General features: G+C 41.3%; 2 protein-coding genes across 3 annotated transcripts; one reads left to right on the top strand and one right to left on the bottom strand.

Moving 5' to 3' along the window:
* Window positions 1–478: 478 nt before the first annotated feature.
* On the bottom strand, window positions 479–10,777 carry zdhhc16b (zDHHC palmitoyltransferase 16b). Of its 2 annotated transcripts, none has more exons than XR_014772149.1 (9): window positions 10,411–10,777; window positions 5,566–5,872; window positions 5,270–5,464; window positions 3,913–4,001; window positions 3,795–3,823; window positions 3,523–3,656; window positions 2,032–2,117; window positions 1,643–1,947; window positions 479–1,465 (listed from the first exon to the last, which is right to left on the bottom strand). XR_014772149.1 is itself a non-coding variant. In XM_084740195.1 (9 exons), the coding sequence occupies exons 1-9, from the start codon at window positions 5,833–5,835 to the stop codon at window positions 1,363–1,365; spliced, it is 1,101 nt and encodes a 366-aa protein (XP_084596321.1). In that variant the 5' UTR covers window positions 5,836–5,872; the 3' UTR covers window positions 479–1,362. The 2 variants fall into 2 exon arrangements, 1 of the variants encoding a protein (XP_084596321.1); XM_084740195.1 differs by lacking the exon at window positions 10,411–10,777 and having other exon boundaries at window positions 1,643–1,713; window positions 1,824–1,947.
* Window positions 10,778–10,951: 174 nt separating this feature from the next.
* vps35l (VPS35 endosomal protein sorting factor like) lies at window positions 10,952–25,090 on the top strand. Its single transcript, XM_084740194.1, has 30 exons — window positions 10,952–11,060; window positions 12,734–12,833; window positions 13,017–13,199; window positions 13,301–13,420; window positions 13,544–13,568; window positions 14,922–15,001; window positions 15,201–15,329; window positions 15,421–15,505; window positions 15,590–15,646; window positions 15,752–15,848; window positions 16,151–16,198; window positions 16,698–16,791; window positions 17,309–17,509; window positions 17,649–17,695; window positions 18,045–18,156; window positions 18,242–18,358; window positions 18,453–18,506; window positions 18,607–18,687; window positions 18,785–18,847; window positions 19,551–19,636; window positions 20,202–20,282; window positions 20,518–20,581; window positions 21,574–21,672; window positions 21,792–21,869; window positions 21,964–22,078; window positions 22,674–22,813; window positions 22,917–23,082; window positions 23,451–23,569; window positions 24,666–24,815; window positions 24,982–25,090. The coding sequence occupies exons 1-30, from the start codon at window positions 11,044–11,046 to the stop codon at window positions 25,078–25,080; spliced, it is 2,907 nt and encodes a 968-aa protein (XP_084596320.1). The 5' UTR covers window positions 10,952–11,043; the 3' UTR covers window positions 25,081–25,090.
* The last annotated feature ends 928 nt before the right edge of the window (window positions 25,091–26,018 follow it).

Here is a 26,018-nt window from a genome sequence, read left to right as displayed (position 1 = left end):
GCAGAACAGAATACTGCAGGTGTAAACATGCAGTCGTAAACCTTAAAACACTTTTTTTTTTTTTTTTTTTTGGAAAAACCACAGGATATTTTTGGAAGAAAATCAAAAATAAATATTGCAAATACGTTTTCATCTCGGGACTTGTCCCGACCACGGTAAGAAACACTTGGATTTGTCCTCAGTCCAAGACACACAGACACAGTTATTATGGACAAGTTTACAGACAACAGACAAGGTTTAGGCTCAGATCTCTGATTAAGCATGAAGTCAGGGCTCAATACAGCGTCAGTTATTAATGGTGCTATGTTTGCATTTACTTATCAATCGACCATGAGCACATTGATGCTGGCACATACAGTGTAAACTAATGAGATCTCTGAGAAGATGGATATGTTAGGGGTGGGCGACACAGCCCGAAGATAATACCACCGTATTATATTATTAACTTGATATGACAAATTACTGAAGTCGCTGTGACGACAGCGAGAATCGTCCATGGAAGCGACTCGTCTTGAACAAAGAGTTGAGAGATGTTTTGGCTTCGCTTTAGTAGAGTTCATTGGTCCGGACCCTGGCAACCGTGGGGCCAGTGGTTAAAAATATTAACATCTATCCCTGCTACTTGCATACAGACGCAAGCAAAGTATCTGGGAAATGTAGTCTCAACTTGAAAGTCTTAACAACACAGCTGGAATTAGATGGTGGCTACCACTCATACTAAAGTTAACAATGTGCTGTGTTGATGTTTAAAAAAATGCAACACATAGCACCTTTAAGATACTGTACCAGCAGGCTGTGGTGTTCTCATCACATACTGCTTCATCCCGTCCTTCCATCTCACACACCTGCCACAAGAGGCTGAAGGGTTGGTACAAGATTTTCCAGTCTAAGAAATACACAAAAAGTCTTTGTCGAGTCTTTACAAATGGCTGGGAGAGAGGAGAAAGAAGTTTGGTCTTGACAACGATGCTGACCAGCAGCGTAATTTAGAAATCAAATGAGTCAAGAGCGCTTTAGTCAGCTGGTGTCGAGGTCTTCAGTCAGACCTGCTGTACGGGGTCGACAGGTAGGATATGATCACATATCTTAAGAAGATGAATCACTGGTGGTTACATCCAATTGGTTCCCACCTCTAGCAGTGCAAATACCAACGCAGCAAAAAACTCTTTGATTTCTGTAGCTACAAAGCTTCTTTTTCTTTGACAAATGATCGTAGCAGCAATCAAAACAGATGAAGACGGAGCTTCGTTTTGAACCGTCCCCGCTGGTTACAACAGTATGACACACGAGTCGCGTTGCTCATGGTGTAAATGCAGGTGAAAAGAGTTTTTTTGGTACGGTTTCAATTTAAAAGGCTGAACATCAGATGGCCATGGGGTCTCTTCTGGTGAAGGTGCACTCCCACATGATGCCGTCTTCGTTTGGAAGATGGCTGGACGGCAGGAGGACCCGCGTGAACCAGTGACTGAGGAACAGAAGGACAAGTAACCTGAACTGTGGCTGAAGGACATTTTCAAACACAGTCCTGTTCAGGAGTCAGGAGTTGGTTTACAACTACACTTAAACAACACATGCTTTCAGCACGGTCACCAAATACACTTACTGAAATTTTGAATTATAAAATAATCAGAACTGAGCTCACCTCCTTTTTTCCACACCAAACAATAACTTCCAGTTGTTCATTTTACCGTGATGGTACGGATTTCTGAACACCTGCAGGAGAACAGAAAAAAAAAGTACAATACTGCAACAACATTTAACCTTTTGTCTTAAAATTTACAATTTGTGCTCTGCCTAGTAAAAGCATTTGTACATGTGTGTACCTTGCCCTTCTCCCGTAGTCTTTTGGTCTCTTTGCGGTTGATGTGTCGCTCCACGCTGGTCTCTCCTCTGCTGATGAGTATGAAATGCCACAGAGTGAGTCCTCCCAGAGCGACTGCCACCGAGCTGCAGGGCGACACATGACCCAACTTGACCCGTCTGCATGATGTTCTCGACCTTCATCCGATATTCAAACAAGGGGGACCTTACCTTGTCAGCACCCAGAGGAAGATGATACTCTTGTGAGCGGTGGTCTCTGTGAAGGTGTCGTCTGGAGGAGGGGTCTGATAGTATCTCTGAAGGGGACAGATATGTGTATATATTTCACTTTCGGGTCCGATCCCAGGACGTTTCAGCTCGCTGCTCCCTGAGGTCATACTGGCTCGGGATCAAAAGGCCACTTACAATATGGGTAAGTTACAAGTCGAACATGCTGGATCCTGTTCCTGGTTAGGTGATCTTTGAGTATTGAGGACTTCCAAACTTTCAAACTAATTGGTTTTCGCAGCCTAGAGTTTGTTTGTTTAGCAGCTGGTGCACAGTCACCTTTGAGATTGGACCATCCTTGATCAGATAAATATGAGAGCAGAGAGCAAAGATCCTTTTCATGTCTCCTGTTTCGTTTTTCTTTCGTCATCTGAGCTCAACGTCATACTACCATCTGGCAGGCGCTGCTCTACTCTTCGCTCCTCAGCTAAACTAGACAGTCTCTAGTCATACCATTAGCAACGCCTCAGTGGAACTCGTGATCAGAATAAATAAACCTAGTTAAAGGGATAATTCAGATTATCTGAAGTGGGGTTGTATGAGGTACTTGATAGATAATCACTGTATTACCTACAGTAGATGCTAGTTGGCACTTGGAGAAGCAGAGAGGGACACCAGTAAGGAAGCTAAACAAATATTAAGCAGCAGTTTAGCCACTTTAAAAGGCACACCTAAAAAAATCAATTGGTTTATGTGTATGCTATATTCATCAGCTTTTTCTGACAGGAAATGAGCCAAATATCGCTCTTTCCAAAACAACCAAACTCCACTGGAGAAATCGGTCATTTTACCTTGTGGAACATGAGACATGTTCGTCCGCCGCCGTCTCAATCTGGCTCACTGCTTGTGTTATTGTGGGACTTGGGTGTTTTCAAAGGGCAGCTCAGATTCCCCTGAGTTACACAATAACACAAAACAAACTTACAGATCAAGGCAGCAGTAGACCAGCAACTCCTGTGTTCTGCAAAGTAAAATTTATGATTTCACCTATGGAGTCTGGTTGGGTTGGAGAGAGTGATAACTGGCTTATATAACACTGAGCTCCAACTGTCTGACGGCACAATAAAACAATGATAATGTTGTGCAGTGATACTGATTTTCTTTTAAGTGGCTAGAATATGTTTTGCTGATCCTGTCCACAGCAGTTCACTGCTTAGTTTCCATGCTGGTGCCCCCTCTGCTTCTCCAAACTTGGGGTGTACCGACCGCCATCCGCTGTAGCTGACTGCACCGAAGGATAATTCTCAACATCTACTGTAGTTAATACACTGACTGTGGATAAGGACCTCATACAACCCCACTTTAAATAATCCAAACTATCCCTTTAAGTCTAACTCATGGGGTGACAGTAGCCTAGAGGTAAAAAACAAACTCCACGTGCAGAAGTGTAAAGCGTTCTTTGTTTACAGACGTGATGTTTGCATCCGTCCTCACCTCTATAGCGCTGTAGGCCTCCAGAAACAGGTCCCTGCTGCTGATGCTGCAGTAGATGCAGCCCAGGGTCATGTACAGGCAGAAGGAGAAGAAGTAGCGGTGGTTGAAATGACCCACACAGTTATTCAACCAGGCTGGAAGCAGGTTCAGGTCAGTTTTTTACAAAATGGGAAATTTAGAACTTGAAACATTTAAAAGCATAAAACGTTTGAGTACATTTTTTCATGCATTCTCTTTCTGGTTTCTTCGTGTGCTGCTCGTCAGAAGGATACGACAGTGGTGGTCCATCTTCAAAACACACCTTCAAAGTAACAGAGACAGTTTACAATGAAATAAATAGTAAGACGAAACAAATAACTGTTAATGAGAATTGTTGTTTGATTGTCTTACATGTTGCAGATGCTACAGTGGTGCGTCCTGGGTGGTTTTGGGGTGATGCATTTCTTACAGATGGACACTGAGGGGATATGAATTTTGTCCTAAAAGAGACAAAATTACATTAAGAGGATGTGGTTAGGGCTACAATTGACTATTATTTGCATTATCGAGTAATCTGTTTATTAGAAAGTTTCATGCCACCTGGAGGAAGGTGTGATTGAGAGTCATTAAGGTCCCTGCCATCATGTGACCTGTTGGAGTCACATGATTTCAGGTGGGTATGCAGCGGTTGTTTTGTCTCCCCAGTGTACAGGTCCGTGCACTCCTCATGTGTAGTGAGGTATGCAGTATGATAACATACTCTGGAGTTCAGATGGAACTGATCTTTTAACCTCTGCTCAACTGTAAACTTCAGCCAAGTAATATTATAAAACCTCCAGAGGTATGAGAAGCCACATTCATCTACTATTCAGTGAACAAATGTGATCCATGGTGATGCATATATTCCTGTCACACACAAATTAAATAAACAACTACACAATGCCCAGCTTATTTTTGTTTCCTTTCCTCTCAACAAACTCCCCCAATAACCAATAACTCTCTTTTTAATACTGATACATAGTGGATATCTTCCTAGCTACATGTGGACATTTTAACTTTCAACTTTTAACTAAAAGACTTGTTTTCTCAAACCCCCAAACCTCACATGCATAAAGCATAATTGGTGTCACAAATCTATCAAAGAGCTCTAGTCTGACATCTATTGGTAGATCATATTTCCTACACTTGCTCAATAGGGCAAACTGCTCTAGAGGCCTGTTTGTAGAGTTCCTCCAAAGCAATTTTAAAGTTTTTTTGAAAACTGGTCACCGTTCACTTCCATTGTGTGGGAGATTCTGCAGCGCTGTTTTCCTGTGAAACTCGAACTAAAAAATGTGGGTGAGCAGATAATGACCAAATTTTCATTTCTGGGTGAACTATCCCATTGAAACTGCTGGGACAGAAGTATTTTAAGACATTTTATAGACACTGCAGCCCGATATTAAACATGACAACACGACATTAACTTTAGACTTTGCTGATATTTGATTATGCTAATAATGAAAACTATCTGCACAGGGGCAAGTACAATTTTGCTTTGGGCAGGTAGATTCTGACCCTGGGCAAGTGAAAAAAAACAAACCATTAACACTGAGCCCTGAATGAGCATCTGTTTTAGCTTGTGGGAAGCTAATGTGCCACAGAAGACAACCACCATGTGAATTATGTTTTAGACTCCTTTAACTGAGTTGCTCCTGACAACACTCACAGTAGAAATCTTGCTACACCATGTCAGCATTTTCCTCTCAGCCTACGAAGACTTTGGTACCTTGGGTGGGTGTCCTGGGGAGGTGGTGGTGCCCTTGTAGTAATGGAAGACCACCATGACGAGAAGCCAGTGGCCGCAGAAGAGGTGCCAGACGATCCAGTGCACGGGGTAAGTGCTGAGGATCGTGGGTAGGACGAACAGGTAGACGATGAGCACGACCGAGGATGTGAGCAGTATGACGAGACAGACAAACACCTGAGAGATAAGAGACGAGACAAGAGGGGGTGAGGAGCAGAGTCCGGAGGTGTAGAGAGAAGAAGAAGCACCCAGAATAAAAAAAAAATCCAACAACTCACCACTCCAAACCAGCGGGTCACGTTGTCCACGATCCAGTAGACAGGCTCAAACGCACAGTCCAGCAGCGTGTCCGAGTTGCTGAGGCTGTTGAAGTAGAGCGACTTGAGCAGCAGCCTGCTGTAGCTCCACAGCTCCAACAACCTGCCGCTGATCCAGGGCTTGGCCGCCCCGCCTCGGCCTCCTCTCTGCGGGCGGCACAGCCGGCACCAGCGCAGCGCCAGTCGCATGGCCCGGGAGAGCTGCCACCTCCAGCTGCTGCCCATACGCATGCCACCACTGCTGCCACCGCCCCCTCTCCTACACACTCTGCCCTCCAGACACACGCAAACACACAGACACACACACCAGCAGTTAGAAACAAAGGCCGCATAAAACAGCAGCTCCTCGTAGCGTAGCCTGATGGCAGCTGAGGTTTCCATGGTCATCTTTGCCTCCTTCAGGAGAAGTGAAAGCTCCTGGCGAAAGTGAAAAGTTAACTGACAGGAAGAAGAGGCAGATGGCAGAATGAGCGACTCCAAAGTACGCCCTTTCCTAGACAGCACTAGTCACTGAAGTTCGATGACAGCATCTTCCATGTGACACATGTCCGTCAAAGACAACAAGGACCGGGGCTATCAGGTAATTAGCTCCTACAATTAAACTTCTCCTGTTAATAATTCACAGCAAATCCAGATCTGCAGGCCAAAAGCCTCTGAGAAACCAGCAGGGGAGATGCAGAGCGGTAACCCTATAAGAGTGACATGCAAAGCCATGAATGTCTTAAGAAGGAAATAAAGTGGCCACCTGATCCAGGGCATCATTTCATGAAAGTGAGTATTGGTTACACAGATAAGGCTTGTTCGGGTTCTCCAAAATAGCGTGGCATTAATAATGAGACATGCTAACCCCGGACCTTTAGCGCACAGTAATAGTAAGGCCTGCAAACAATCTGTCCTCTGTCTTTTCCACCAGCTGCGACTTGCCTGTCAACATCAACTAGGGCTGCAACTAATGATTATGTTCATAGTCGATTAATTGGTCAATTATTTTCTCAGTTCATTGATTAATTTTAAAGTTGTTTGCCAATAAAATATCAGAAAATGGTGGAAAAATGTTGACCAATATTTCCTAAACCCCACAACGACGTCCTCAAACGTCTCACAACCCAAAGACATTCAGTTTATTGTCAAAGAGAAGTAAAGAAACCACAAAATATTCACATTTAAAAGGTATAATCCTCAACATTTTCCTCAAAAAGCAATCTATAGAATCAATGAAATAATCCCTTTCAATTATCACTTATGACAGAGTTTTCAAACTTTTTTTAGGGACCCACTTTTTAAAAATGACAATGACAATGACCCAGTTCACAATAGGCCTTATTTATAAATCTTGGGAGAGTTAATTTGTGCATTATTGAACGTCACCATATATTATGCTTGATTTATAAATAAATAAATGCATGTAGCCTGAATTAAAAGGCCATCTCAATCTTACATTTTGCAGAATTTCTTCCATAGGCTTTTATCTTTCAGATAAAATAAAATAAAATCCAAATAAAATCTGCTGTGACCTGCTTGCAGGTCATGACCCAGTCTTTGGGAGTGACGGACTTATGACACACTGGAAGCGTGTCGTGGTGGATGTATCTGCAGAGACCCTGCCCTCAGCCTGTATTTTCTTATTTTTTTTCTCATTTTTAAGCTGCACTCGCGATTTTTCACCAACCCAAAACGGCGGTATTCGACGTCCTGATAAGTTTCCATTATCAAAAAAGGTTCATTTTGATTAATCGCTGCGACTCAAATGGCGACCTCTGCAGACTTTGTTCTGTGTTATTGTTCTGCACACACACACGAAAACAGCCAGCAAGTATAATAGAAAACCTATCAAGAAGCACTGCAAATGTGACATGGCCCATCTGTCAGGGTCAGACATGATGACATCGACATGTTTTTCATTCTATCTGCATTAAACTGTGCAACATGAATAAATCATGACCACTTTAATTTAACAACACAAGTGCAATCACTCTACACAACATACCAAAAAAACAGCAACACTCATTTTTCATTGCAATTTATCTGCAATTTTTTTTTGAGTAATTACAATTTTAATTGATTTGTAAATAAAATGTTTTACTCAGAGTTTTATCCAGCTTTTACAGTTTTATCCAGGCACCAGTAAAAAACCCACCATTTTCATGTTACTATCGCGTACAATCGAAAAAAGGAGCTTATACAGGATAATGTTTGGCTTTCTTGCTTAAAAAAATGATTGAAATTAGGGCTATGATTACAATTATTTTCATTGTCAATTAATCTATTGATTATTTGCTTGATTAATCGATTAATTAAACCTGTCACAATCTCATCACTTTAAAAATAAGTCCTAACATGTCGAGCACACATATGTCTCCACATGATTATTTTATGTTTATGTTTATTTTTCAAGTCTTTTCTGAAATGATTATTTTCATTATTGATCAATCTGCTGATCATTTGCTTCAATGATTGATTAGTTGTTTGGTTCATAAACATCAGAAAATGGTTAAAAATGTCGATCAGTCTTTCCCAAAGTCCATGATGATGTCCTCAAATGTCAAAATGTCAAATGTTTTGTCCACAACTCAAAGATATTCAGTTAAGAAACCAGAAAATATTCAGATTTAAGAGGCTGAAATCAGAGAATTTGCAAATTTTTTAATTAAAAAATTACTCAAATTGATTAATCTACATCCCCACCACAAATGACCTGCTAAAGAATTGACCTGACTGAGACCACGTCCTCAGAGGGTTCTCAGTACAAGTGCTTTGGTCCACACCAGAGTATAATTTCTGTTTTTATCTGCCCAACCCACACATACAATGGGAGACAACAAACCAGAGTCGTACAACACGGCTTTGACAATGTCCTTGTCCTTTGACTTGGCATCACAAAATTTTGCTGGCAGAAATGGGACCCGTACAAATAAGACCTGTCACCTCTATTCAGTATTTTAATTTGTGATTAACAGTGCCAAATCAATATGATAATGTGAGAGGAAGAGAAAATTAAATTTGAAAAATGTAGCACCGTCTGGAGACACACGCAGCAACACCTCTGCTCGCCACACAGACGCGCTGGTTTAATAGGTCCTTTAAATGTGTAATGTTCATTTCCATGTTGTGTACCTGGCAGAGACAGAATGTGAGAGTGGCACACAGCAGGGCACCACCGTCTCTATGACAACCCGCTGTCCTAAATCTGGTCTTACAAGACAGGACGATCACTGTCTGTGTGTCTCACCGTAATAAGATTTACTTCGTCCTGCTGTCTCAGTATCTCTGAGTCTGAGGGGAGGAAGACGTGTCTGCTGATTTTAGCTTTGAGACAGGCTTTAGACCTGAACTAGGGACTGGTTTAACATGATCATTTTTCAGTGGAATAATTATATTAATCCCTGAGCCGTTCAGGGGAAAAGACTGGGTGACTGAGAGGGATTATTTTTGTACGAGTCTATGCTTTGTTTTTAGTAAAGTCCTACTCATTCTGTCTTATATGAAATCACATTCCCATCAAACACTTGTAAAATGCAAATTTTACACATTTTCTGCAGCTGGCTGACATGTGACTAAATCTTTGGGTTGTTAGGGGTGTAAATCACAAGTTTCATCACGATCCAATATTATATTGATTCTTTGGACGACTATCACAAAGTCTGTCGCAATACAATATCCATTCAATTCAACTCGGGGGTCGATGTGATCGATACCAGACGATATCGTATTTCCTTTCCACCAGTTACATTTATATCATCTCACAAAAAGCAACTAAATTATAATTGAGCAGCTTTATGTCTGTACTTTTCCAGACATTTGTGACAAAGAATGTCACGGGAATTTCAAAATAAAAGTTAACATCTCAAGGATGACAACATGCATTGACATTTTCAATTTGCATTCATCATATTGGATAGTCAAACATTGAATCTATATATTATTACACCCCTAATGGTTATTAGGATATTGTGCAGACCTGAGACAAATAGCCAGTTAAATGATTAATATATCAACAGAAAATTTAATGCAAACAATTTTCCAAAACAATTAATCATTTCAATCCCTTTTCAAGCAAAAATGTTCAGTTCCAGCCTCTCCAATACGCTTTCCTCTGCTTTAGTCCAATTGCCACTTGAATATCTTTGGATTTTGGACTGTCATCCAGACAAAACAAGACATCTGAGTATGTCACACTGAGTTTAGGGAAGTTATTTGAGCATCATCATCATCATCAGAGGTTTTCTGAAGTGAGAACCAGGCAACAATCTCAGACTGTGAAAACCCCTGGACTAAATTATGAATCAACGAATAGAGAATTAGGGCTGCAACTAACGATTATTTTAATCACTGATTAAATCAATTATTTTCTTGACTAATCAATCCACCTCTATGGTTTATATTAGATACTATATGAAAGCACCAACACTCACACCCACAGAACCGTTATGCTATATTACACAACCAAGTATGGAGGCAAACATATCTTAATCTAGTATTTTACATTTGTCAGTACACAGGATGTCAGATTTGTCGAAATGGGGGCAGAAAAATCCAACAGTCGACTGAGATAAAACAATTTAACAAATGTCCACATTAAGATAGTTCACACTGACCGACTGAAATATACTATTCAGTCTACTCCATGTCTAATCATGTCAAGCAATATAAAAGCATTCCTCCAATTAGCTGTCATGCTTTGACGTTAGCTAACTGCTAAGTTAGCTGCCTCCAGCCCCCCTCAACCCGCCCATGTTAAGCGCCGTTTTAAATAAATATAAAAACAGTACACCAACCCGAACCAAATTTGACATTGATGTACTGTACCTGGTCAGGTGAAGTGGGAGGACAAGCCTTCAGTGCTACGGTCAGGTCATGGTCAGGGTAAAGTGTTAGCTAAGGTCTCCGCTGACTGCTGCAGACCCATAGTGGAGAGCTGTGGGACTAACGAAGATCGTCTATTGGACAGAAGTTTTATTCAAGTTTAGGAGAGAAACACGTCTTCTGGTCTGGTAATCTGGCCGCTGGAGGAAATTTGTTTATCTTAAGTAAGTTGTAGCAGTCGGAGTCAACTAATGACCCACAAAGGGTACATTAGTTTGGTTTATTTGCGCGAAGTTACTCGAAGTTTCTCAAAGATTGTTCAGTGCCCTAAAATTAAATCCAAAGTGATGCCTCTTCCCTTCGTTTCTCTCTTTGGTGGCTGCTCGCTTGAGGGCGCGCAATGTGTACTGGGAAATGAAGTTGTATTTTGCTGTAAGAGTTCTTTAAAATGTCCCCCAGTTCACGCTGTCGTTGTTACAAATGTTCAAACAACACCATGTTTCGTATTCACATTAGCAGTCCTTTAAAATACCAACAAAAAGCACTCAACAGACCGACAATTTGTAACCAAAAACAGTTCTTTTCCAAAACTTGGCATAACCAGGAAGTGCTGAGGCGTCATATGATGTTAGAAAAATGGCTGCGGTGCAGTGGTAAGATGCTTTTTTTCTCATTTAAAACGGTCCGCATCACCAATATAAATCGTTTAAATTGTGTATGTATGCATATTGTGCGTGTTTTTAGAACGTGCATGTAGTCCAAATACGTGTGTCGCGAGCTAAATTATAATTTAGCGTGTCAAATGCCATGTCAACTTTTTAACAGGTTTTCAGCCTAACATTACCAAATGCTATTATGGCTGTGGCCTTAAATCAGATGCTCCTTTGGCTGCAGTTTGGTTGCTGTCTAGCAAAGCATATAGGGATGTGTTATAGGTTATGAACCTTTCTCACAGCAGCCATATTGACATGAAGGAGTAAGGTAAACACAGGTGTTACCAATGATACTAATTAATTCCCAGTGAGCCAATACGCACGATAGCAGCATCTAAACTCTGCTTGACTTGAATGGAACGGGACCTTGATTAGTATCATTGATAACACCTGTGTTTACCCCACTATTTCATGTTAAAACGGCTGCTGTGACAAAGGTCAAGACACAGGTCTTGCTGCACTCTCATATTCAAGTAGTTGAGGAGGATTAAAATTTAAATGTAAACAGACTTATGAGAGTGATACTAAAACTTAGGTTTTAACATATGACAGGTCTGCTAAACATTTTTCCAGTTTTCCAGTTGTTGTTTGATAACTACAGCCACAGTGCATAGTAGTACATTATACAGCATGACCCAACACAAATTGCAACAGAAATTCATTAAACTGTTCTAGTCTCATGAAATTAACATTTTTAACATCAAAAGTCTGCAGAAATCAAGTGGAGGGAGTATTGGAAAAATACAGAAATTGATGATGCCGCCATTTCCCATTGGTGCCCATGTTAAAAACTGATTTATGTATGTCTTGTTGTCTGATGTCCTCACAAGGGTTCGGTGATGTCTTCAGTCAACTGTGTTTTACATGAGACATGGAGTTGGATGCAGCACAGTGAATGTGCAAAGGGAAATTCCTAACCTTTAGATGCATAAGTGGGTCAAAATGACCTAGTGGATTTATTTTCTCACAATATCGTTGTAATAATTTTTATGATTTTGATTCAGTTAGGTTGATAAGCACCAATTTGGCAGTCACAAATATTTTGTAAAGTAATACAAAAGTGCTATTTTATGTGGCATATATTTCTATAATTGGTTTTAGATATATTAACCAATTCCAACAGTTATTTGGATCATTTATGTTGCAGTTTGTGTGAGATTGACCCACACTTTTGGGTCAAATGCCTGGAGTATTTTGGTCATCTTTCATTACTTAGAGCAGTGTTTCTCAATCCACAACTGATTCAAATGATCAGCTCATCATCAAGCCTCTGCAGACGCCTGATAGCAGCCTGATCATTTGAATCAGGTGTGTTGGAGCAGGGAAACATCTAAAACATGCAGGGCAGGATTGAGAAACACTGACTTAGAGTCATAATAACTTGCAGTAATGAGCTGATATTGGCAGCTGGGTGTCTTTTGCCACCACAGACCTTCATCTTTGTCTTTAAGGCAAGATCTCAGATCCTAATGAGAGTTAATCAGTTCTTCACTTAAAGACAGAAGCAGTTAGCCTTAAAAACAGTCACCGTTTGAATCAGTTGTAATTACTGTAAGTAATTAAACAATAAGCTAAATCACAGTTTAAATCTAGTCTGTCTCTTGTCTAACAAGGCGTTCCCGTGGGCGCAGCTATGAGGCGGAGCTGCAGAGATGTCGTCTTGAGTCTGTTCCGGTGGAGTTTGGAGAGTACCATCCCCTCAAACCCATCATGGTAGACCATCTGCTTTTATCACCGTCCTCCTGTTGTTCAGTCTCATCACAAATGCCACTGTCAGCACACATTCATTCAGAAAAATATTAATGTGTCCAAACATCCTCATCAGTTCCTCGTAGCTGTTTCTTGCATTTAAAAAGTGTCTGTGATGTCCCTTTAACAGCTGTGCTCTCCACCCAGGTGACAGATACAAAGACCCGTCGTGGGGCTCGTAAAGGCAGCACCTCCTCCTCCTCGTCCTCTTCCTCCTCGGCGCCTGCGGACCCCCTCAGCTCCATGCTGGATGGGACCGACCCCCTCTCCATGTTTGCTGCGGCCTCAGCCAGCGAGGCTCCTGCCATGTCACACAGCGCCTCCACGGGGGTCAGTTCATGCTTGACTGAAACTTTAGACAAATGTTGCTCCACATGCTTTTCCACCCTCCACCCAAACTTGTTCTTTAAGGAGAGATGATGTGCTTTCAGGACGTGGGGAGGAAGAGGAAGGAGAAGGAGGAAGAGGCAGTGGGTCCAGACTTTGAGCCCTGGTCGTCAAAACGAGGAGAGATCCTGGCCAGGTTCACCACCACCGAAAAACTCTCAATTGTAAGTCGTCCTCCATCATAACAGCAAGTTGTTCTGCTACTGTAAACTAAAGTAAATCAGCCTTTGTGTACACAGCCTTACTTTGTGAGACAGAAAATAATTCTAATTTCTTTGTCCTCATAGAATCTTTTCATGGGCTCTGATAAAGGTAAGACCTCTGTTTGTATTCATCACGCTATATCTGTACAATTGAAAACAAAATGAAAGCTGCAATAGTCATTATTTATATTAAGAGTGGATCAGATGACTATGTGAATGTGAAAGAGGCGTCTCGTAGTGATAAACTCACAGAGAATTATCACTTAACTCTGCAGTTCCTCTCCTCTGTCTTTCGTCTCACTGGTTTGGTTTTGCTGCCCACAACTTTATTCTGACTCACTCTCACAGTTCCCATTAGCGTCGTTTCCTGTTACAGCAGCAGCAGTTGTTTTAAGTGAAAAAACTCTGTTTCCTCTCCTCTCCTCCTCTGTTTACCACCTTTTCATCACCAAAAACTAGACAGACAAAGTTAGCAACTAGCACATGAACATAGTTCAGGGCAAACAAGAGTTAAAAGGAGAGTAAATATTGGCCTTGATTTAGTTAGTTAGTTAACCAAATCAACTTTATAAGACGCTAATATATTAATGTTGTGTTTACTATCTGTTGTGCTGCCAAAGTGGCAAATATAATAAACTAACAGTGATTTCAGTGATCGATACAGAGGCTGTATGTGTGTTTCTACTATGGTTGAAGGGTAAATGTTCACATTTAGATTATTGCGTTACTTCTTGGTCAGAAGCAGCAGCTACAACAACCCTCTTATGACGTCAAGGAGTTAAAATTTTGGACAAGAAGATGATGAGACCACATCATTGCCATTTTATTAAGAAATTAAATTGTTAAGTTTTGATCATTATATTAAATTTGCTAATCTTAAAGGGATAGTTCATCTAAAAGTGAAAACTCAGTCACAATCTTCTCACCCTCATGCTGATTGAGAGGCAGGTTTATTTTGTTAGTCCGCAAAACACTGCAGGAGTTTCACAAGAAAACATTTTAGAATTGACCAAAATAATAGAAGTAAATGGTGACCAGTTTTCGAACAGATAAACAAACAAAACAAAAACATAAAATGCCTCCATACTGTTCGTCTGGCATAATCCAAGTCTCCTAAAGCCCCAACACGCCTTGCACACACCATCACACGACACACCCACTTAAGATGGTGTGCACATGCATATGAGTGTGGCTCCAAACTAAGGATCTACAGTGAAGATTTAGGCAAAAAACATGGCAAAAGGCAAAAACATTTACGTCTGTTCACCTCCATTGTGTCGAAGATTCTGCCACATTGTTTTCCTTTGAAACTCCAGCAGTGTTTTGTGGATGTATGTAGGGATGGACATTGCAAATAGCTTATGCTGTAAATGCTCCGGTGTGTGGCGCTGGTTTGTGCTGCATACTTGTCCATGTACAAATAGACATATTTTAAATGCACAAATCTCTGCTGTCGCCGTAGGCAAAGCTCCAAGTCCAGGATCCTCAGCTGTTTCAGAGAAAGTTCGTACTCGCCTGGAAGAACTAGATGATCTGGAGGAGGTATGTTTCTGTTTCAAATAAATTTAAATAGATTCACATTAGAAAAGGCGTATATGTCTGTGCTGTATGTGTGGATTAATTAAAAGTACTTCCACTGGTGTTTAAGTAAGCTGCAAAACTCATCCACTCAATAGATTTTCACTGACCTTCAGTTTAGGCTAAGCAAAGTGAAACAAAACGTGTTTGTCTGTGTGCGCAGGGTTCCCAGAGAGAGCTGCTGAACCTCTCCCAGCAGGATTACGCCAACCGCATCGAGGAGCTGAACCAGTCCCTAAAGGAGGCCTGGGCCTCTGACCAGAAGGTCAAAGCCCTGAAGATCGTCATCCAGGTAGTCCTGCATTAACTCGCCAAAAATAATGAGCGAAAATCTCATCTTCTGTCTGAAAACACTGGCATTAATTTATGATCTGTGATTTTAGTGCTCCAAGCTTCTGTCCGACACCTCAGTGATCCAGTTCTACCCCAGCAAGTTTGTTCTCATCACTGACATCCTCGACACTTTTGGTGCGCAGAGAAGCCTTGTTCCTCTCAGTTCAATAAAAACAAACAAAATGCAGGTTTGCTCACTGTAGTCTCACTTTTTTGTAGGCCGACTGGTGTACGATCGAATCTGGACCATGTGTTCAGACCCACGACCCCTACCAGGTACGGATGAGATGTTGTTACTGTCTCATATTCAGCTGAACTTCATTTGAGCCTGTCAATACGCCCGATGCCCTGACGTGTCTGCTTGGTTTCCTTCGTCCTCAGACTCGTTCACAGTTGAAGATGTGAATGACACGGCCAAGGAGACCTGCCTCAACTGGTTCTTTAAGATCGCCTCCATCAGAGAGCTTCTGCCCAGATTGTATCCTTTACCACCGTCAGCAGGACGTCACTGCTGAAATCTGTCCTCGAGGACACTCCTCAGACAACCAGACAAGCTCTTTCAAGTGACTCTAATTTAATATCTTTCCTAATAGTACATTTTCATGTCAAATACTTTATTCCAGATTCCAAACATCCAAGGATTAGTTTGAAATTTAAAAGAATATGTAGGCTGTCTGGAAAAAAATGATGTACTGTTTTCTGGACCTGGTTGTCTCCATGACATCATCAAAGACACTCTTAAACTCATGTATAAATTTGACTCTTTGACCTCTGTAACAGATATGTGGAAGCTGCCATTCTCAAATGTAACCGCTTCCTGAACAAATCGTAAGTTTGTGTGCATTTACACACGAGACACAGAAGTGTGACTTCAGTCATTATTTGATTCTGTTTCCTTCAGAGAGTTCGGTCTGTCCTGTTGAGTTTATAACTACAGTGTTTAGTTTTGCTAAGTGACAGCAGTCTCTCAGTCTCATTAAAGTAAATTCTTAAAGAAAACACACACACACACATCAATACACTACAGATCACCTGGAAAGCTTGCACTGTTCGACAGAATTTAAAAAGTAATATAGCTTACAGGGACAGGTTGAGGTGTGGTTGCAGAAAATAATATGTTCAGGTTGGTGGCGGGTGGATGTTTTTATCCGTGCACGCGGGTTTGGATGAACTCACCCGTACATCACTCACACATTTCTCTTCTAAATCAGACATTTGTAGTGTTTTTGAGAAAAAGTGTATTTGTTACGTTGGAATGAACAACTGATCCGTTTCTGCTTTAGAGGACTTTTGGACAAATAACACAGCTTGCTTTCGTTCTCCACAGCGGTATTCAGGAGACGCTCCCTCGGTTGACAGCAATGATCAGAGGAATCGGAGACCCGCTGGTGGCAGCGTACACCAGAGCTTACCTCTGCAGGGTGAGAACAGTTTACTGCTTACTCTCATCCTGTATTCATTGTTTTGGGTTTTTCTCTCCTGTTTCTTACTTCTGAGGCTTTTTCTTTCCTGTTTCTGTATCGTTGGGATGGCACCAACGGGCCGTAGCCTGGCAACCAGACGATCTGCTGAGCTCATGTTTTCATTTGCTCTGGCTTGAATTCACATGTGCAAATTAGTCTGGCGGTGCCAGGCTAAATTGGGCTGGTAATTAGATGAAAACAGCTTTGTTTTTCCAGTTTTGATGCTGTTTATGACGACTGAATTTCCCCCCAGTATGAATTAAAACTTTGCTTATGAATCTATAATGTTATTTCACTGACTGAACTTTGACCAACAGTATAAAAACATGTCTTTTCTTTATTCAGTGGTATTTTAGATTTCCAGTTGCATTTCCATGTCTAGAGAAACCTTCAGTTCTCACTGTTATTATAATTGGAAAAGGGAAAAAAAAAAAAAAAAAGGTCTAGAGAGAACTGTGCTCTCTCTCCCCTCCAGGTGGGCATGGAAGTCGCCCCCCACCTGAAAGACAGCCTGAACCGCAACTTCTTCGACCTGCTCGGCACCTTCCGGCAGATCAGCGGGGAGAGCGTCCAGAACCAGCTGGTGCAGCAGAGGGTGGAGGTGCCGGAGTATCTGACGCTTTATTCACCCGCCATCAACTGGATCCTGCAGTGTATCGCCTACAGAGCTCCAGAGGCACGCAGTCACACACACGTTTTACATACAGCTTATTCAGCTGGAATTTGTAAAGCTGACAGACGTTGAACGTTGGCAAAAAAAATGGTCAGTAAATTCAATGGAGAAGTCAAAACTGCTGTTTGTGTTTCTATTTCAGCCTCTGCTAACAGAGATGATGGAGAGATGCAAGAAACTGGGGAACAAGTGAGTGCTTTTAAAAACACAAAAATAATGAGGAGAATATAATTAGTACGTTTAGTACTCAAAATGTTTAGTAAATTATCAAAATAGCAATTAATTTAATTGTTGGTATCTAATCAATTAATCAGCTGTTCCTGTCTCGCACCTTTTCTTGAAAAATCTAGTTTATTGATCAAAATACATTTTCAACAAAGAAAACAAATGCTGACAAACTATAGCTTACACACTGTACTTTTATAGAGTTTGACAAACTTTCTCTCAAGTTTGACAAACTTTCTCTCAAGTTTGAAATACCTCCAGATTGCTCAAATGCTCTGACTGCAAAGATCCAACCTGCTCCTGTTTCCCACAGTGCTTTGCTCCTGAATTCAGTCATGAGGGCGTTCAGGCCGGAGTTTGTCGCTGCCAGAGCCACAGACTTCATCGGTATGATCAAAGACTGCGACGAGACCGGCTTCCCCAAGGTCAGAGGACACGAACAGCTGCACTGCGGCGATACGATAAATGTCAACTTGTAAATTAAAAGCTCTGTCGTCGTCTCGTCTCCAGCACCTGTTGTTCGGCTCTCTGGGCCGCAGTCTCGCTTGCGCCGACCCTCCAGAATCCGAGAGGCTGACGATCCTCAACGAAGCCTGGAAGGTCGTCACCAAAGTCCGCAGTCCTCAGGTACTGTGAGAACATCGCTGCTCTCACACAGATGTTTATTTCCCGTGAATATACTGAGATTCTGACTCCAGATGTGATTGTCTGTGGGTTTTAGGATTACGTCAACTGTGCAGAGATCTGGGTGGAGTTCACCTGCCGACACTTCACAGTGAGTAAAGCACAGCACAGAGGAGGAGTTGTGACACTTTTTTATCATGTGGGATTTCTAACACGTTTCTCTGTCCTTTCTTTTTTTCTCTTGTTCTCAGAAGCGTGAGGTCAACACTGTTCTAGCCGACATCATCAAACACATGACTCCTGACCGGGCGTTTGAGGACGCTTATCCTCAGGTTAGCAGCTCAGCCTGTTCTCGTGAAGCGTTCCTCCTCCTCCTCCTCCTGCTGTCGGCTCTGTACTGACTCTAACTTTGTTTTGTTCTGCGTCCAGCTGCAGTCAGTGATCAGGAAGATCCTCACCTACTTCCACGACTTCTCCGTCCTCTTCTCCATGGTGAGCAAACAACGCTTCCAAATGCACACCTGACCCCGAATTTTGTCAGTCGAATCGGATTTGGCTATTCAATGTTAATATTTGATGATTCTTTCCTTTTGTCAGTTCAGTGCACCACATTACACTCAGACCCACGTTTTAATGCCTTCCTCATCATCTGTGATATGACACTGTCAGATTTTTATGGACTACAGATTTTTTCACCCGTCCTGCACACTCTGTGAAGCACGAGGGCTGACAGTCACCCGTCTCAGTTTCCATCACAGTTAGTTTTATGGTTTCAACAACACAAGCCGAAACCTGTTTACCAACCCCTCGTTTCACCTTCTCTCATCAGTTAACCACCAGCACATTGTCATACCTTTTTTTTTTTTTACATAAATGTGCCAATACACTACTATAAAAACATATTTATGATCCCCCTTATTTGTAATTCCTAATGGAAATGTTATCTCTTCTATCTGTTTTATCCTGTTACTGTAATCCACACTGAAAGATCAAAAAAATCTAATAAAATGAGTCGACTGGAAGAATCTCAGTCGACTGAGGGGTCTCAAAATCATGATTCAAACATTGGACTTTCTGGGCGGCAGCACTACACATGATGAAATTTTGAAAATACCGAAAACTGAAAATTCTCGCTGGTAAGTCACCTTTACCGTGCCACAGTCCCACAGCGTTCCCCAATGTTTCTGTTTCGTAGGAGCGTTTCCTGCCGTTCCTCGACATGTTCCAGAAGGACAGCGTGAGGGTGGAGGTCTGCAGGTCCATCATGGAGGTCTTCATCAAGTAAGAACTGCTGCCAGTGGTGCAAAGTCTCTGAGTACATTTACTCAAGTACTGTAATTACAGTAATTAAAGTACAATTTTGAGGTGCATGTACTTAACTTTTCGTTGTAAGCTATTTTATACTTCTTCTTCTTCACTACATTTTGGAAGCCAATACTGTACTTTTAACTTTACTACATTTAATTTAGTTACTAGTTACTTTGCAGATTTGGATTATTAAGGATCAAAAATATAAATCAACTAATAAAACATCTTGTATCATTAGAGATTAGTCTTTCCAGCAATATATAAAGTAGCTGCAACATTTTCGTGTTGATTAACACATTAATTCATAACTATTAATAATGCAGAATGATGAATACTTTTAGTATTTTATGTATATTTTTTTATGCTAATACTAGTATATTTTAACTCAAGTAAGATTTCGAATGCAGGTACTTCTTCAATCACTTGCTGCCATAGAGTTTGATGTAATAATGAGATTTGTTTTGCTTTGTGACAAAAAAGTGAGATATTGTCACAGATGTCTTAGTGAAGGTTGGATCTGTTTGTTTGTCTCCTGCAGACACCAGGTGGAGCCCACCAAAGACCCCGTCATCCTCAACGCCATGTTGCACATCTGCAAGACCATGCACGACTCTGTCAAGTAAGGAGTTTGTGTGCATGTGTGTTCTATACTGATAATTATTTTCATAGTTGTCTTTTGTTGTCACTATTTAATCATAGTTTTTGGTAACTAATTCTAGTTTATCTTAGTTTCTTTTTCATTTTAATTCTAGCTAACGTCAGTGATTTTGAACACCTAGTTTTCTTTGTAGCTCCACCTCTGTTAGATAGTTGATAAGTCTTCAGTCAGTCAGCTGTCCTCTCTCTCTTTGCAGCGCTCTCACTCTTGAGGATGAGAAAAGAGCTTTGGCTCTGCTGATCAACGGCTTCATCCGCATGGTGAGACTCCTCAGACGTTTGTCTGTGGCTTACAAATAAGAAATAAGTGTTGTTTTAGATTTTCTTCTGGCCAACAAACAGACAAAACCAACTACTTATTAGTCAGTCTCTCAGCACTTTCTGACTTATTTAAAAACAGTTCACAAATATTGAGATTCTTTTTTCAAGTAAGGGTAAATGGCAATGGCAGTTTGTTTTTATATATAGCACATTTCATTACACATAAACTCCATGTTCTTTACACTGGGAGACAAGTATAAGCACAAACATGAGAAAATTGGTAACATAAGAAACATAAATATAAGAATATATACATTAATATATGCAGTGAAATGCAGATGCAAATGATTACCTAAAAAAGCTGGACACTGTAGTTTATAGGAAACATTACTCAATCACAAGGAAATAGTGTATTTGTTGGGGACTATTTTCATCTGTGTGTTTTCAATCTGTGTGTGTGTGTGTGTGTGTGTGTGTGTGTGTGTGTGTGTGTGTGTGTGGGACTGACTCATTTGACTTCAGTACACATCATTGATGTGTTTTTAATAGTTTCTGGATAACAGTGAAGCTTAATGTCTTTAGATACACATATAATACTTGTTAGCAGGATTATTGTTGTTTTTTGTTTTTTTTATGGGATTTGATGCCAATAAAATATTTAGGATTTGCCAATAAACTGTTTACTTTACTGCAAGATGGTCTTTCAAGCTTTTCGCCAACACTCTGTTATTATTTTATATATTATATTTCTGTCTTTGCAATGTCTTTATCATGATTCTTTTTTCTAACCAATTCAAGTTTGTTTTTAGCTCTAAATGTTTGGAAACTGTTGTGATGACCAATGAAACAAGTTACTTCTTTACTTTCCTCCTTCATTTGACCTCTGTGACCAACAGAAATGACACACACACCCCAGTCTTACGACAAAATGTCAGAGTAAATTTAGTAAAAGTCATTGGGTCTCTTCTTATTTTCTGTCTGTTTGTGTTCAGGTTTCTTTTGGTCGAGACTTTGAGCAGCAGTTGAGTTTCTGTGTGGAGGCCAGAGCCACCTTCTGTAACCTGGAGCCAGTGCTGGTGCAGCTCATTCACGTCAGTAGTACACATCAGTATGTTTAATTTGTGTGTGATAGTCATGCACACACACACACACACACACACACACACACACACACACACACCGTCCTCACTGCTCACCCTGTCTTTTCCAGACGGTGAACCAGCTCGCGATGGAGACCAGCAGGGTGATGAGAGGGAGTCACTCCAGGAAAACTGCAGCTTTCGTCAGGGTGAGTCGGCTACGCAGGGCTTCTGATCCCCGCGGGCCACCGTAGCCAACATCTGATGCCAATTCAAGAACTGTTCTGCTTCCCTCTCCTGCAGGCGTGTGCTGCCTACAGTTTCATCACCATCCCGTCTCTCAGCAGCATCTTCAGTCGTCTCAGCCTCTATCTGCTGTCCGGTCAGGTCACGCTGGCAAACCAGTGTCTGTCTCAGGGTGAGCAGCTGCTTCCCTTCATTTTTTACAGGTCCAGTGTGTAAGATTTATGGGGAATTATTGGCGGAATATGGCAGAAATTGAATATAATTTTCATAAACATGTTTTCATTAGTGTAAAATCACCTGAAAATAAGAATTGGTGCGTTTTTGTTTTCTTAGAATGAGCTGTTTATGTCTACAAAGGGTGCAGGTTCTCTTTGTGGAGGCTGCCATGTTGAACTACCATGTTTCTATGGTAGCCCAGACAGAAGCACTGACTCTAGTCACAGCCTTCAGTGTTTGTCACAAGTTTTGTGTCCACTGTAGGGAGGGTTAGATGTCACTAAATCCTACACACTGGTCCTTTAAAATGGGAGCAAAATTAAGATCATATTCAAAATTTTGCATTTTGATTTTTCTGTTTCCTTCCTCCCTACTTCCTTCTCCTGCTTTTTCCAACTTTTTTATCTTTAATTTCCTTCCTTCCCCATTTTTCCTCTCCCCACTTCCCTCTTATTATCACCCTGCCCTTTTGTTTCTCCTTTACTCTCCATCTCCTTTCCTTGTTCCCTCGTTCCCTTTAACTCTCTCCGTCCATCTTTCCACACCTCCAGCGGATGCCTTCTTAAAAGCAGCGGTCAGTATTCTTCCAGAGGTTCCTCGCTCCATCAGCGTGGAAGGGAAACTTCGCTCTTCTGAGACCTTCCTGCTGGACTTCATCAACAACTTCCTTGCCACGCTGCTGGTCGTCCCGGTAACACAGTTAATCTCCTTTCCTTAGCCTTTCAGAACAAAAAGATGAAGGACATCATCCAAACTTTGTAGCTACATTAAGGTACGTGTGAACGTGTTTACAGGACCATCCGGAGCATGGCGTGCTTTATCTAGTCCGCGGTCTCCTCAACATGGTCCAGGATTACACCTGGGAGGACAACAGCGACGCCAAGGTGCGAGTCTACGTCAGTGCTCTGCCACTGCTGGCCGCCATGAGCCAGGAAACCTACCTCTACTCCATCCCTAAAGGTACACACACACATAATGTCATTACATCTCTGATGCACTGAAATCCAAAATACTGCTCATGTTTGTTTCATTTTCTTTCTTAAAGACAAATCCAGGTTAGACAAGATTAATTTATACAAGATTAATTTGTTTCTCTGTAAGCCCTTACATTTGGATCACTGAGTCCAGGATTTTCCTGAATTTCGGACAACAGAACTCCCTAATCCTCCTCTTTGGATTACTGCAGGGTTCATTTCTGTATACATTGTGATTACAAAGTTTTAAATGTTGCGTGACAAGAGGCTTTACTTTTCATCTTTCTGTAAGCTGATGTGGTCAGAGGGATTTTATGTGAGCGTTTCTGTAACTACATCGATCTTTTTCCTCAGTGGACTCCAATGAGACACTTTACGGAGGAGACCCCAAGTTCCTGTCAGAGATCAACAAGCTGTGCGAGACTCTGATTGGACAGATCCTGGACCACCTGAAGGCGCTCGGCCGGGACGAGGTGAGGCAGAATCGGCTCTGTGCCACCAGAGAGGCTGCAGTCTTTCCCTTCTCTTTTGCCTTTTTCTTTTTTAATGCTACACTTTTCCTCAAAAGCTAAACTTTGGCTCAGTTGTAAGTTGGAAAGATACACATATGAAGATGTCAACAGTCATGTTTCCATCAACATATTTTTATATACATGTTGATGTTTTACATTGGAAAAGGCTGATGGAAATGGCAAAATATTGCAAAAGTTTTTACACTGGATAAGGTGATTTTTGCTTTTTTTGAAAAGGAGTTATTACAGTTAATGGGAGATGCAAATAATTCCTGATGTAACAAACATTTAAAGGTCCAGTGCGTACAATTTACAGGGATTTATCGGCAGAAAATGGCAGAAAAGGATGTATTCATAAGTATGTTTTCATTAGTGTGTCACCTGAAAATAAGAATTGTGTTTCGTTATCTTAGAATGAGACGTCTAAATCTACAGAGGGAGTGTGTCCTTTTTTCGAATTTCACAGCCACTGTAGGTTCTTCTACATACTTGGAAGTGGTGGTTGAGACAAGTTGGTTTCAACATACAACTGAACTACTAGATGCCACTAAATCCGACACACTGGTCCTTTTATTCACGTGACCCATCAGCTGTTTTTCGCTCCAAGAGAAGAAGAGGTCGTTTCTGCTGTCATTAATATTGCTGACAGAAAAGAATAATTACAACTTGCCCAACTGAGGAAAATTTCTGAAGTCTTATTTTTCTCTCTTATGGCCGAGGTTTTGTTTCTGCTTCTAATTCTCCTTATACTTTGTATATTGGCGATACTCAAACAAGTGGTTATGTTTCAAGTTTGTGATTTCTACTTATTGTATTTTGTTACAGCCATAAGTAACGTAGCCTATACCACCAACTTCTGACAAAATAACATATTCTTTGCATATTCTAGATAATTTGCTCAAAACCAGCTCATGCAAACAAATCTAATTAGTGTTTCTTGTCTTTTTTTATTTCTTTTCTGCGATATTTCAAAATTTCACTTCAGTTTCACTTGACAGTTAAATGGAAACACAGCTTATGTTTACGTGTTGACACATTCTTCTCGCTCCCTCTGCAGCAGAGCACACGGCGCCAAGGCTCCCTGGCGTTTTCCCTGTTTGGTGTCCTGCTGGCTCACGGTGACCTGAGGAACAACAAGATGAGCCAGCTGGCCGTCAACCTGTGGAACCTCAGCCACAAACACGGATACTGTGAGACTCGCGTCTCGGTGAGTTCACGCACACCTCTAACACATTCAGGCAGCTCTAATCATAACTGTTTAAATGTTCGCTGTGCTCGTTCGGATTACAGTCCCGTTTATTTAAAGAACAACAGCGAAGAAGCCTGATGTGAGCGCAGCTGTAGTGACTTCCTGTCCTCTGTCTCTGCTCCAGGTTCGGACTCTGGAGTACATCAAACACCAGGCCCAGCATCCCGACATGGCTCACCTGACAGATACAGTCCAGAGGCTGCAACTGCAGTCCCGCACCTGAACGTCAACTTCAACAAGCTTGTAAAATGTTCAAATAAAAAATGTAAATAAAAGAAAGCAAGAAGCACATAGAAGCAAAGATGCCTTAATGTATTTGTGAATGGACACAATCAGTTTGGACCAATGTATTTGATTGAAGTTACAGAAAGCTGTTCTTGTGCCAAAAGTCCTTCTTTTTTGCCTTTTTTTCAAGCCCAATTAAACTATCAGAGGACAATGAAACCTCCAAGTCTATCAGTGCTCCTGTTCAGTGTCAACATGTGGGGGTACATTGAATAAAGTACACTACAAACCCCTTCAATGAATGATTAAAAAATGACATTTCTCTGCATGTTTTCTGCTCCTGTCTGGCTACAGGTGGGCAACTAATACAAAAGAGGACAAATAAGCAACGTAGCTCGTTACCAGCAGTGTTTCTCTGCACCTTAAAGTAAAAAAACTACCATACAACTGATTTTTCTCAACTGTTCTCTGTATTGCATCTTAATCTAACGTCATGAATACAATCTGTAATGTAATATTGGTTTAATAATGGTGTTTGACCATGTTGTCCTCTTCATGTATTTGTAGAAATAAACATGAATCCAGCTTTGTATTTAAATAGCAATCATGAGTATGAGTCTTTTTGTTTGTTTATTAAAGGTGCAAATGTAAGAATTGGCCAACTGTTGAATTCAAATTCCATACAAATAGGCTCAGTTAGCCAAACAGCTAAGTCCAGTGCCGGTGGTGTTTACACTGCTGCCACAGGCCCAGCAACAGAATGCTGACACTAGGATGAGCACCAGAACCAGAGCTGGGTGAACGGCCTCCCAGGGAACAAAGCCGAACGGGGACCGACAGACTCTGAGACTGACGGAGGCCAGTTTGACAAGAGGACACACGGTGCTGAGGTGATTTACAGCGGCTCCGACCAGGACTGTGACTCAGGGACGACGA

This window comes from Lutjanus erythropterus, chromosome 17 (genome assembly GCF_056507025.1).
Source record: "Lutjanus erythropterus isolate fLutEry1 chromosome 17, fLutEry1.hap2, whole genome shotgun sequence".
NCBI lineage: Eukaryota > Metazoa > Chordata > Actinopteri > Lutjaniformes > Lutjanidae > Lutjanus > Lutjanus erythropterus.
Note: the sequence above shows the minus strand (reverse complement) of the source record. Positions and strands in the feature narration are given on the sequence as shown.